The 13,807-nt window shown below is 41.1% G+C and overlaps 2 protein-coding genes and 1 pseudogene across 2 annotated transcripts; 1 reads left to right on the plus strand and 2 right to left on the minus strand.

Moving 5' to 3' along the window:
* Positions 1 to 3,822: 3,822 nt before the first annotated feature.
* LOC110041888 (uncharacterized) lies at positions 3,823 to 6,818 on the minus strand (annotated as a pseudogene).
* A 60-nt stretch (positions 6,819 to 6,878) lies between these two features.
* Positions 6,879 to 10,777, plus strand: LOC110041841 (uncharacterized). The gene has a single exon (XM_020747165.2). It carries the CDS (start codon positions 7,442 to 7,444, stop codon positions 9,587 to 9,589), a length of 2,148 nt encoding a protein of 715 aa, XP_020602824.2. The 5' UTR covers positions 6,879 to 7,441; the 3' UTR covers positions 9,590 to 10,777.
* Positions 10,350 to 13,807, minus strand: LOC149106553 (uncharacterized). The gene has a single exon (XM_089297334.1). It carries the CDS (start codon positions 13,166 to 13,168, stop codon positions 11,978 to 11,980), a length of 1,191 nt encoding a protein of 396 aa, XP_089153460.1. The 5' UTR covers positions 13,169 to 13,807; the 3' UTR covers positions 10,350 to 11,977.

The raw sequence follows: 13,807 nt of genomic DNA on the forward strand, positions 1-13,807 counted from the left end.
AAGATTACTATTGGTCTTTTCAAAACAAATTAGATGCAGAACTTAAGGCGCCTGGAAAATGGACTCGTGATTTGCAGACTAGTGATATAGAATTTAATGTCTACTTCAAAAACCTAAAAGGTATCTGCAAAGAAAATAAACTAAGAGAATTCTACTTTAAATTTCTACACAGAATCATTGTAATGAAAAAGGAATTATGTCTGTATGGTATAGAATGCAACAGTGCATGCGTGTACTGTAAGGAGTCTGACTCGATAAGCCACTCATTCATCCATTGTCGATGGTCAAAAACATTTTTCTCTGAAGTAATTAAATGGTTTAATGAGGAAAATGACACCTCCTACTCACTTAACACAATTGAATTACTCTTTGGGAAATTATCAAGTGAACCTGACCCCGGTTCATCCCAGAACATGTTAAAAAAGCTTAACTATGTCCTTCTGTTTGGTAAATACTATATTTATAACAATAAGCTTAGTTCAAAACAAGGAAGCTTGAACAAATTTACCAGGAAACTGGAATTCAAGTATCATTCAGAAGGATTTTAAGTCAACATACAAGTGTAATTATGCCTCGAAATGTACAGAAAAGGGAATTGTAAGTTTCAGAAAAAAAAACCTTTTTATGATCTGCACGTATTCGCTGTAAAAAAAGTAATAATAGCTTATTTTCACCGACTAGACGTCGTATGTATGTAAAGCAGTATAACGTAGTTTAACGTAGTCTGTTTGAAATGTAGTGTAAGTTGTGTAAAGTAGTGTAATTTGGTTAAGTAAATTATATTGTAATATAGTGCTATGTGTTTGAAATTAAGTGTAAAAAAAAAAAAAAAAAAAAATAGAGGTGGCCGGAAAATAGTGTAAACATCTGGAACTTACTTTGGCTATCTAGACGACTGATTATCTGAACCGAACCAAGAAACATTTACACAAGCACATTTCCTAATACTTTAACTCCTAAAATGGCTAAAAATCACGAGATAAGTGTACATTTTTCGACAAACGCGATCTTAACTCCATGTCACGCACCGTCATCCTTAGCCTGCGTCACAGACAGTCTAAACCGCCGGTATATTGGGGATTCTATGACACGTCCGGCTGCAACGCAGGCTACGTCACCCTCCGAAACTCAGAATGCGCTGGTTTCCAAACGAAGGACGCTATTGGGCTGGAAAGTTGTTAACCGATACAAATTTAGCACCTCTTAAGCTCGATGAGGATAAAACCTTTAGGGGCTCCTTAGTTTTGGATTTGAGAATTTGATGACGTCACGTGAACACACTCTGCTCCGTATTTTCCCGCGAAATAAGTTTCCCACGACGTCTAAGGAAATCCACGGGAAAATCCCTCGTGAACAGCTTATCAGTATAAAAACTCACAATAACATTAAGAGACTTGAAAATTGGCTGAAATGAATTCTTCGACTATTTCTGCAGGCAAGTTTCCCCTGAAACGTTTCGGCGTCAATTGAATAAAAAATTTGCGTGGTCGTGACTATAAAGCGTGACGAATTTGTACATTCACGCTTTTCAACAAAAAACAAAACCATGTCTGTCTGTGGCACGGTAACTAATTCAAAGTATATTAAACCACAGACGTAAAAAAACCTATGGAGCTATAAAACTGATTTTTGATCATGCGGACTACAAAAACATTTGGTTACGTTTCAGAGGTTTTAAAATTTTTGAAAGCGATTGCATTCAGATAAACAAAACTTGAGAATTTGGGCCGTGTATTTAATAAATCGTTTTCACTGTCACGCAATAAAAAATAAATCGAAAACCATCCAGTGGAAAAAGCTATGAAATTATGATGTTATAGAAGATAACTAAATAAGCCACTTCTCCAAGTTTTAGGCCTGTGCGTTTCCCCAAACTTCAGATATTCGTCGAAATGTTTCGCCGATATTTACAGAGCCCGGTACACCAATATGGCGGCCGGAAAATAGTGTAAACATCTGGAACTTACTTTGGCTATCTAGGCGACTGATTATCAGTACTGATCAAACAAGCATTTACATAAGCACTTTTTGTAATGCTTTAACTTCTAAAAAGGCTCAAAATCATGGGATAAGTATATATTTTTCGACAAACTCGATCATAGCCTTGTGTCACGCACCTCCATAACCCTGAAATTCAATATGCTCTGGATTCCAAACGAAGCACGCTATTGAGCTGTAAAATTGTAAACAGATATAAATATACCGCCTCTTGTGCCTGATGAGGACAAAACCTTTGGTGGCTCTTTCGTTTTGGATTTTAGAAAGTGATGACGTCACGTGAAAATGATCTACAGCGAAGTGCGCGAGTGACGTCATAAAAATTTAGACCCCCCACAAGACTCGGATAAACAAACCGGAATGGCGAAAGACTTGAAGCTTTCTTCAAGCGCGAAAGCCACAATTCTCACACAAAACAACGGTGTTCCGGGCTGTAAGTTTGAGGGTGAACCTGAAGACTATACTGTAGAGTAATTAAAACGAAATGTCAAGCGATTTCAAGTATTATTTTGGCTTTGTAGCAAACGAAATTTTCGAGCTTGGACACTATAAAACCGCAATGTTTTGACGTACGCTGACTCCTGTGTCAACTCTCATAGACTTAGGTCCACAAAAATTACAGTTGAATCCCTCTGAGAGTATTCGATGTTTGTTCAGAAATGCCAAGCGGTTCTAAATAATGTTTTGTTTTTTTTTAGCTTCGGCATACTATTAAAATATCGACGCACAGGCACGGTTGTTAAAAAAAAACCTTGATACCCGGCAGTCAAAAATTTCAAACCATGAAGTCCTTGACCATCATGAATGTCGTATTTTTTTCAATTTATATCTATTACAAACACACTTTTTTAACTGGCCGTCGAATATCGAATAGGCTGCTTTAAAAGCTTTATAGCCAACAGTTGCACTGTTCTAGAAACTGCAAACTCTTCCGTCAATCAGTGGGTCATGGTATCAACAATGTCACGCAACTTGTGTTTCCCTGCCTAGACGTTTCTGACCCGAGATCGATCAAAATACTAAATACTGTCGGGAGGTTTCAAATAATAACACTATTTTTTTGATTATCTATGAATTTAATTTTTGGCTGCTGGGTATCCAGTTTTTTGAACAACCGTGCCTGTGAGTCGAGAATTCGTCCACTACGAAACCAAGACATTATTTAGAATCGCTTGGCATTTCTGAACAAATATTGAGTACTTTCAGGGGGGTTCAACTGTAATTTTTGTGGACTCAAGTCTATGAGAGTTGACACCGGATTGAGAGTGTGATGTTTTCAAAGTGTCAAAACATCGTTTGTTCACCAAGACTCTTGGCTGAGGTGCTTTACGCGTCGGGCGAGATGCTTTAATCACTTCATGAGCTGTAAAGTATGCTTTCAAGCGATCGGGAAACTCGTCAGTTGGATCTCTCTGTCTTTTTCAGTGTAGTGTACTGTATGTGTTTCTGGTAATCTCATTGATAGTAAAATGTTCACGGGAACAAGCATTAATCCATCGTTGACAGCGTTCGATTCGTTGCGAAGGCTTCGGAAAGGGTATAAATATTTTCATACCTAATTCCAACATTTGTTTCAGCGATTTATGCAGTTTATCCGGCTATCTGGAATCACTGTTGCATGTTCCTCGCAGCAGTGTTTGGTACTTACCATATTGAGCGAAATAAGGCGGCTAAAACACTTTTTTCAGACGAAACATTTGCCTTCTTCCATCTATTTCTCCCAGAATGCGCTGATGTTTGTCTCAGTCTCGCGGGGGGTCAAAGAGTATGCAATCTCTTTTTAGACCTCGCGCGCTTCGCTATTTGCATAATATTTCAATCGGGTCAAATTACGACTAAAAATTTATTTCACAACACTTGCAGATATCAAACTACGAGTAACAACATAAGAACTCAGGTTTTACTACTTATTCAGACGAACGTAATTCAGACTTAAATGGGGCTTCACGATCTTTCACGACACCACCGCAAAATGCGTAATTTAACACAGATTGAATAGTGGCGCTGATGTGGCGTGTTTACAATTCGACGTGACATTTGTGACGACGCATTGCGCGTGACAAAATTATTTCTCAGAAATGGAATAAAAATGAAACTGCGATAACAAAGCTTTTTTGGGTGTGACAGCGCAATAAAATAACTTGTTTCATATTCGGTCACAAATTTCCAGCTAAAATATTTTTCGTGTAGTAGAAATGCCCGGTGAGACTGCCCGACCTGACTAAGCTTTTACCTGTCAAAACCTCAAATTCACCAGACAATTCTTGACGCTAACTGACATGCGATTGCTATATATGTAACAAGTCTCAAAACCCTCATTCACCAGACAATTGTCCGATGACCGACTGTTATTTGCAGGCTTGCGTGATAGTTGACGAGGACGGCACAACTCGGGTCAACTACTATACATAGAAATCCAGAGCGAATAATGTATTGTCTTAGTATAGGCCTACTAGTCGTGAAAAACGCAAAAACGCCGCCGCCATTTTGTTAACAACCGCGGGCTACTCAACATCTACAAAAGAATAGACAATAAGTAGCGTAATCAACAGAAGAACGGCATTCGTGATAGAGCACAAGTAGATTTCAACTAAAACATAATACATTCAGATCAAAGTGGTTTCCTATTTCGGATTTGCAGAGTAATAATATCTATGTCCAATATAGTCGCTGATACTTAGAAATGAGCACAACTCATAATGAAATCACTCTTTGTTCAAAGATATCCACAACACGCACCTTGCAAGGTTATAACAACAGACTTGCACCCTCACTGAGTGCCTTAATCAGTGATTCGATCAATTGCTTAGAGTTGATTATTTCTTTACAGGCCTCCATCCCTGTATAAACTTAAGTAATTTTTGCTGCTGGAATTTGTCAATTACTCCAAGACATGGTAACGTTTCCTCATTTAGCGTTATGAAAAGCTGTCCATCAATCTGCTCGCTTTCAAACGTTTCCACGTGCTCTCCCATGTTGAGCAGTCTGAGGCATTCGCTCACTTTTGACACAGACAGGTTTCCGAGATCATCCGGGAAACTCTGAGGTAAATCGCGACCCTTCGCTGCCCGCGATGAGGTGGAAGAAGATGACGGAACTGCAAGTGATGATGGAGTCGGGCGCGAACCTTGTGGAGACCCCGAGACGTTAGAAGAGAAGACGGTTGGCGATTTAGGAACGGCCTTCACAAACCTGGGGAAAAATCTTTCCCTCATTGAGATTTTCTTAGGTCGTTCACCGAGGTCCAGTTGTTCTTTTGGTGATTCGGGCTCGCCGTAACTGGACGCACTCCAATCAAGTTCAGGGTAGATGTAATCTTCGTCCGAACTAGAGTGTGAGTTTTCGTCGTCTTCATCCACATTGTCGTCGTTGCCATCATCAAAGTGACGAGGTGGTCCCTCGCGAAACCCAAGCGGCTTTTCTATCGGTGCTTTAAACTCACTGTCAACCTGCGTGTTTTCATACAGTGGTACTGGGTGGACGCTCATAGACAATGGCGTGTGAGGCTTTGGTTTCGGTTGTGGTTTTGGTTTCGGTTGTGGCTTTGGTGGTCTTGAGGGTGGCTCGGCATCCTCACAAACTTTAGACTGTGTCAAGGGCTTGTGACTCATAGATGTTGTTCTTGGTGGTATTGGAGGTTTGTTGACATCGATACTGTCGTAATCATCGGAGTCTGAGTTGTCACTTTGATTCGATTCCCGACGTTTACGACGGGGGAGCAGTGGTTTTACTTCCGCGTAATCATAGATAACATCAACAGTCGGTTCTTCCAACGTGATAGTATCATGCTTGGAGAAGTCAACCTTTGTAAGCTCAGTGCCATCGTGGATTTCTTTGCAAAATCTGGCGTATTCTTTATCGCCTATTACAGCCCCAAGTGCTGGAAATACATTTACATCCAGATGTTCGGGAATCATTAAAACCGTGACCAAATTGTCATGACGACTGGTAGCAATGACTGTTCTCTCCTCTCGAAATTCTTTTAAGAGAACAGAGCCGAGTGACGCCAAATCAACGTTGATGTCATTTACACCTTGTATCGTGGTTTCACCAGAGGTAAACTTCGCTCGGACAGGAAGCATCTTCCTTACTTCCTGCAAATGACACTGCTCGGCATTGGCTAAAGGCTCGAATGCAGCCTTGAAATCTAAAGGAAGCCTCACAAGGTCCCTTGTCTTGTCATGAAATTCACATTCCAGAAACTTGATCCGTTTTTCTTCGACTGTATTCCTGAGTTTCAAGATGTCTCCTGCTCTTATACGTAGTTGAGGAGGACCGTTATGGACAACACGAATGAACTTGAAATCAGCGGAAGTCCAGGCGTCGACAACATCTTCCACGCTGTAATACCTGTCTGCGCTGAATCTGGGAAGTATTTCAAGTTTACATGGGCAATTGAGTGGTACGAAATGCCGCTTGTGATCAGCGGCTTCTACGAGCAGCTTATCAGTTTGTTTGGTGAAATGTAGCGTAAGAATATCGTCGTTCGAAAGTGTTTCAGCTTCTTTGACACTATAGAACCCGTCTTCGACTTTCACCAGTTGTGGAAGAGGGTACCTATCGACGAACGTTTTCAAGGTACACGATTCCTCGCTCCACACAATATTTTCAAACATTACTTCCTCTACAGTATTTACGTCATAAAGGACTAAACCGCGGAACGTACCGTGTTCGGTGAACTGCACATCTTCGGCTGAAACTTTGCGTCGATGCACTTGCTATGAACAGCCCGTTAGAGAGGGAAGACTACGTTCATTATTTCATTTCTTCTCCAGATAACACAGCTAAGTGCAGCTGACGAGCCTATCGTCAATTTACACGGACAGGTAACTATATTGACATGCGTATTAAACCGTGTATGTCATCAGCATTTCTCGACGTCATTCGGTAGGGCTTAATACAAACAACGGCGGCACAATTACATGAAAGAACTCTAAGCAAATTTAGTTCTACGGCCAATTTTGCTTTGAATGAGCCTCAATTTACTCGCGGTTCAGTTTTACTTTCAATTTGTTCGAGATCAAGCGATACAAAATGAAATATAGACAACAGCATGGTTATGCAGTTGAGTAGCCGTGTCATTCCGTTATCGCTGATACGGAAAATGTGGTTCCGGGGGGGACCGGACAGCGGAAGTGCAATTGCATAAAACGAGTTCTGAGGTATTTGTATGTTTAAAAAGGAGGTCTTTATTACTAAAATGTCGTCAAATTTTAGGTTGAAACAATCTAAATAAGAAAAGTGAGTGCGATTTATCCGTCAAAAGCATCCGGATAATAGATAAGTTACAGAGGAAACAACTCGGGATACCCCCTGACTCTCTCAGTGTCACGCGGTCACGCTGAAGGAAATGAGGTTGCGCGAATAACAAACTTAAGCTCATTTATGGACAGAGGAGGAGATTCAGTTCTTGTGATGAGTTTCGCTGCCGTTTAATCCAGATATGAGCCTGCTCGATTCCTCTTTGCTTTGCGAGTTCTTGAGAGAGTGTCAACTCCCCGAAACAATCGAAATTGTCGAAGGATACGATTCAAATGAGTCCGCGGAAATGTCTTGGTCTTCAGGCGAAACTGTTTACCTGCACGCCATGAAGGATGTGACTCAGGTTTTAGCTCTGGATAGGAAAGGAAATCGCTTTTGCATCCCTCTTAACTACCCGGAGAAAATATTCGAGGGTATTCCGAACAGATGCAGCGATAGGTATGAAAATGTTGGAGAACTTATCGTTGACTTTCCGAAATATGTTCGTTCGCTTCAGAACATACCTCATAGTGGTGTTAAAGTTGGCGACATACTTTGTCCTCTTGAGACATCGTCTAAAGTTGCTGGTTGCGCGGAACTCAAGTGCAAGGTAGTAGGAAACGCTCGTCCGGTAACTCTCTCTGAGGACCAGCTTGGACCTTTTGAAACTCTCGAAGACATTGAACCGATTACTATGCGAGACATCACTGACAAGCATCTCCTACCGACACGAGTGCGAGTTCGAGCTGGCGGTAGACGATTCTGCAACCAGACAAACATAAGCAAGGTGATGTTGGAGGGATTGTTTACTATCCAAGAAGTAGCGCAAGAGAAGGTGTTAATTGTTTATACCCTATATGAAAAGGATTTAAGAGTTGTGAAAGTTCCGATTGACTTGGAAATAAGAGTCAAAAGAAAGACTTCTAAACTTGATCCAAAGATGTTCACCGAAATTTGTCGACGAATCGATGAGGAAGTGAACATTGAGTCAACGATCACAACCGGCAACAGGGCCGCATCTTGGTTTTTCGACATCTCAGATACTGAACAAGACATTGAGGCTGCACAACCTGATGACTTCTATGAAGAAATAGTCCCTCGCCTGCCACCAAGATCACCATCAAATAAACCAACGGGGCCAAATTCAAACCAATACACGAGATCAAACAAACCACCGGGTAATGAAATACGTTATGTTCTACCTTCCCAGCTGAAACCGCGAAGGAAACCTGACAGTCTTGTCGTTAAAAAGGAAACCGGGAACTCGGGACCACCTCCAGTTGCCAAAAAACCCAGTATGGACAAACGGAATTCTTGTCACTCTCAAATGGTAACTGACAGTGACTGTCCAACTAACACTAATTCGCGAAACGACGTCAAATCCCATACTGAACGAAAAAGGGCAGAAGAACAATCTCACTGCAACCGACCTGAAAAGGCAGGAGATAACACCAGACATAGCGGTGGCTCTCAGTCTGTTTCACCAGTTACGCCAAAAGCTGCCAATAAACATCAAGCGTCTGTTTTTCCTAAGGGAAGCACAAAACCGGTTTCCCCTACACTTTGCAAACCGAAGCCAAATGACAACACACAAAATCCACCAAAAGAGAAGTCGCCAAACTCTCATCATCCCATTCCACCGATGCACGATTCCATCGTCTCAGAGAAATGCCGCGAAAGTGAAGAGAATCGAACTAAGTTGACCTCGAAAAACATCAAGTCAAACACTATGTTAAAAAGGCCAGAAGTAAACAACAACTGTAGCACACTCAGTTTGGCACAGTTGGACAGGGTATTTATCGGAGATACTCTAGATGTCTCACCTGCAAAGGCGAAACCTGCGAGAGAACCTGTAGATCCCATCGCTCCCAGGGAAAGCGTGAAAGCGCTATCTCTTCCTCTTGGCAAACCGACGCCAGATGTGACCAAACGGAAACCATTGGAGAAGAAAGAAACACAGAGCTCACTTCACACGTGTACTGGTCCACCATTGGAAAATCCAATCAGCCGGTTTAAAAAATCTGACAGTGAAGAGATCGCAACTAAGGTGACCTCGCATAACATCGAGTCACACAAGACAACTGTCAAGTTAGGAGGCGACGTTGGAATGGTTCAAGGCCAAGCGGCTAAAGAACTTTTGGGAGGCATTTCGGTGTCCGAAGTCTGTACATGGCTAACCAAGCTTGGCTTAACTGAACATGTGGACAGATTTGAAAATGAGTCGATTGACGGGGATTTGCTACTAGAGTTGGATGCCGAAATGATGCTGCATCTTGGAATTTCAAATCCATTGCAGAGAAAGAAACTCGAATTGTTTATCCGCAAGGGCTGGACTCCAAAGAAAAGCTAAGATTAATTGATCTACTAATGAGGTTTTCTGTAAGAATAGTGCTTACTGCACTCAGTAGTGTTGGTGCTATAGCTGGCCATATTCCGGCCGTTTAAATGAATGAATTAACATGAAGAGAGGTTGATTTCTTATTTTTATGTTAAGACACCAAAGCAGACTCAACGCCAGGTTAGCAATTTTCTGTGAAAAAGAGTGCCGAAAAGAGAGCATGCATGCATTTAGCCAAATTACAGTTAAGGACCCAAGTTCAATATTTCTCGGCTTTCGTCAAAGAAAGCACCACAAATTGCTATGCACAACATATATTGCTGCTTCTATTCCCCAAAACTCGAACACATAATCATCGAAAGCCATACGCAGCTGAATTTTTGGTTCGTTTCAGCTCAGTTGCCTTGGTCATGTAAAGGTGGGGGAGGGATTGTAGGAGAAGTCGAATGAGTTAGATATATAGCATATTTGATTAAACAAAACGCATTCTTGCTGCTATCGTTTACCAACAAGATTGAGTGGTTCATAATTGGGATGAAATGATAGTTCATTCCAACTATTATTCATTGCTCAAATAAAAGATCCTACTGAAGCAATAAGCTTGATGAAGAAGACCCCTGAAGCAAGATTCTGATTGCGGTCAATATAATTAAAGAGTTGTAAATAAATGCTGATTGGATAACTGAAAAAAAAAAAAAAAAAAACACGCAAAAACGCTCATAAATCGACAATGACGACCACTGTTGCGCAACGTGGAAACTTCTAGACTTCCTTTCCAAAAAAATCCGTGAATATTTAATCACTCTGATATGGGTAAAACTTCACGAATAATTTTAAAAAAATCATTATGCGTGACTTATAACTACATGTAAGAACTATGTATAGTTGGTCCATTGTATGACTATAGTTTTCAGGCATGTTTACTGAAGTACTCTCAGATACTTCTCATAGCCTGTAACGTATTAATTTTCACGTTGTTATCGTTAGATAGTTGTTTGTCGGTATGTAGATTCGTTGGTATGCCGGTCGCGTAATAATGTTAAGAAGTGAACATTTAATGAGTTTGTCCGTGAGGAGTTGTCACTCGCCGGCATTTCCGTTTTTGATCACTTCAATTTCCATGTTTCTTCAGTACATTTGTTGTAAAAAACTATATGCTATGGCCGATGTCTGATCAATAAAGTAGGTGCCCCAATCCTCTTCGACTGGTCTTTCTTACTTGTACTAAGTTAGATATTATTTTGTTTTCATTTCACCATAGGGTGATTAGACAACAAGATCATTTCTTTACTTTATAATCTATCTGCAATCAATATATGACTCATCACTGTTTACCTGTAGACATTCCCTTCAATCTTAATTTAACATATTCATGCTAGCGTTTAGATTTGTTATATTTCTAAGGTCATTAGCTGAACATGGTTCAAACATAGCGGAGCCATCCAACATTTTGACTGAAAAGCAATACTAGTAAGATGATTTGTCAGCTCATGCAACAAAATGTTGCGTGAATTTTTGGCATGTTTGATCGTTTAGCTTGGGTTTAAGAAATACTATATGCAACAACTATGTGCAACTGAGTGTCTATTAACTTGCATTGGGCCTCCATCCGTTTATAAACTTAAGTATTTTATTCTGATGTAAGGGATTCCTTACTCCAAGGTCTGAGAGAGACTCCAGATCTAGTTCCATTAAAAGTTGTCCATCAATTAGGTTTCTTTGAAACATTTCAGCATACTGTCCCATGTGCAGATTTGTGAGACATTCCACTACTCCTGCCACAGAGGGGTCTTTAAGATCTTGAGAAAAAACTGAAAATTCTGAAATAGAATTAGAAAGGATCGATGGTGCGGGTACAGGTTCAATGCATAAATTCTCAGCTGGGTAATCCTGGGATTGTTCCAGACAAGAGAATACCAGAGATTGAGTCGGAAGGATTGACTGTTCAGGTATAGGTCCTTCCTGGGTGGATGATTTCTGACTCGAAAATGCAGCATCTGAAGACAAGACGCTTGACGATGCTCCAGATAAAGGACTAGTCAGATGAGGTCTTTGTGGAGAGACCGCAGAATCATTAGTTTCACATTGCAAATGGCCAGAAAGGGTCGAGGGAAACTTGGTAATCACTGTCGGTAGCGAATTTCTCTTAGAACTTTTACTTTGGCCGAGTTTGTCTTTTTGACGTTTCGGTACTCTCTCACTGTCGTTGTCCATGTGGTAGCGTTCACGTGAGAGAGCAAGATCTGAATTCCTATTCGTGAAAGAAATTTCATCATAATGATGATAATCGTCCTCCTTATCACCGCCGGTAGCGTTTGAATGCGGCAGGGATTCAACTCGAGGTGGACGAGGTCGTGCCTGGTCATCAATAGAATTGGACGGGTGTTCATTCGATGTTGTTCACAGATATTCACCCTGTATGCTCTGATGCGGTGACTGGTTTAGCCTGGCGCTAGGCGATGGGGCCTGTTTAGAAGTTTCTGGAGGTATTGGAGGTTTCGATCGCGGCGGCGATTCAACTCGAAGTGGGCAACGTGGTGCATGGTCATTTGAAGTGTTAGACGGGTTTTCATTCGATGTCGTCAAAACATGTCCACCAGTTCGTATCAGCATGCCGCTCAAAGATGAAGCCTGTTTAGGATTTGCTGGTTTTGGTATTGAATGTCTATGAGTGTCCTGAATCGTTTGGGATGGGAGAAAGTCTACCACTTCGTTATTTTCAATTTTCTCTTCAGCAGGATCTACAAAACATTTACACAATCTGGAACTATTTCTAAAGAGGTCGACCTTTGAGAGCTTCGTGAAATTGTGGATTGCTTTACAAAATCTGGCGTATTCTTTATCGCCCAGAATAGCTCCACGCGCGGGAAACACGTACACATCCAAATCAGTCGGAATCATTAAAACTGGATTCATGTCGTCATCCCGATTGGTAGCAGTAATTTTCGACTCTCGTCGAATGTTCGTAAGGAGAACAGAGCCTCGCGACTGGTTGTTGTTTGTATCTTGTGTCTTGCAATTTGACTTGAATTTCACTCGAACAGGAAACTCAAACCAGTCTAGGACCTCTTGGAAAGGGTATGATTCTTTTCTGGCTAAGGGCTCAAAAACAGCTCTGACATCGAAAGGGAGCTTCACAAGGTATTCAGTCTTGCGATAAAACACACATTCCAGAAACTTTATACGGTTGTGTTCGACGGTTTTGTTGAGTTTCAAGATTTGTCCTGCTCTTATACGTAACGAAGGGGGAGGCGAGTGGACTTCAACAACACGAATGAACTTGAAATCAGAGGGCGTCCAGGCGTCGACAACATCTTTCACGGTGTAATACCTGTCCTCGCAGATCCTAGGAAGTATTTCCACTTTACACTGACAATTGAGTGGTACAAAATACTGCCTGTGATCAGCATCTTCCACGAGCAGCTCAGTGGTGGCAGAGTGTAGCATAAGAATCTCCCCGGTCGAAAGAGTTTCGGTGTCATCTTTACTACAGAACCCTTCTTCGACCTTCACTAGTTGTGGAAGAGTGTAGCTGTGTACAAAGCTCTTCAACGAACAAGATTCTGCGCTCCAGACGTTATTTTCAGACATTGTGTTTGTAGCGCGCTTTCATGAATGGAATGCACAAGTCTATCTCATGAAGCTGCAAGGGCTAAGTGAACTAGAATTCTCACAGCAATCTTGAGACGTTCACAAATACAAACTGATACATCTATTCATATGTTACCCTATTTTCATCCAGTAACATTGGTGGCTCGTCTTATTCATGCCGATCCGTAATTTACGAGGATAGTAATTAATATATGCGCATTTCTGACTTTGTGAACAATTGGTCTCATGCACGGATGATCAAAAGCCGAAGCAAACTATTTCCTTATTCTGACAGGAGCGAGAACTATACATTATTTCATGGTCTTTCATTGCGTTCCTCTCACAGTTGGAGGCGGGTAGCCCCCTAGTGCCTTTAGTAATTTTATTAATTAGCAGGAAATTTGTTGAGGATGGTATGGATAGGAGTTTGCTGTTTAAAGTTTAAAGTTTGCTGTTAAAGAATTGAAAGTCAATTACGCGTGACAAAGCTCATGTTTACAAAAAATGATTAAATTGTGAAGAAATAAGTCGTGATCGGTACAGACAACTGCATGAAGGCAGGCCCCCATGGAAGTTTGAGAATTTTCCAAAGAATATTGCTACCGATGTATTACTTTCTTTGTTTGCATGCGGTTATGC

Source organism: Orbicella faveolata, unplaced genomic scaffold (genome assembly GCF_042242905.1).
Source record: "Orbicella faveolata isolate gen_17 unplaced genomic scaffold, um_ofav_v1 contig_3, whole genome shotgun sequence".
Classification (NCBI taxonomy): domain Eukaryota; kingdom Metazoa; phylum Cnidaria; class Anthozoa; order Scleractinia; family Merulinidae; genus Orbicella; species Orbicella faveolata.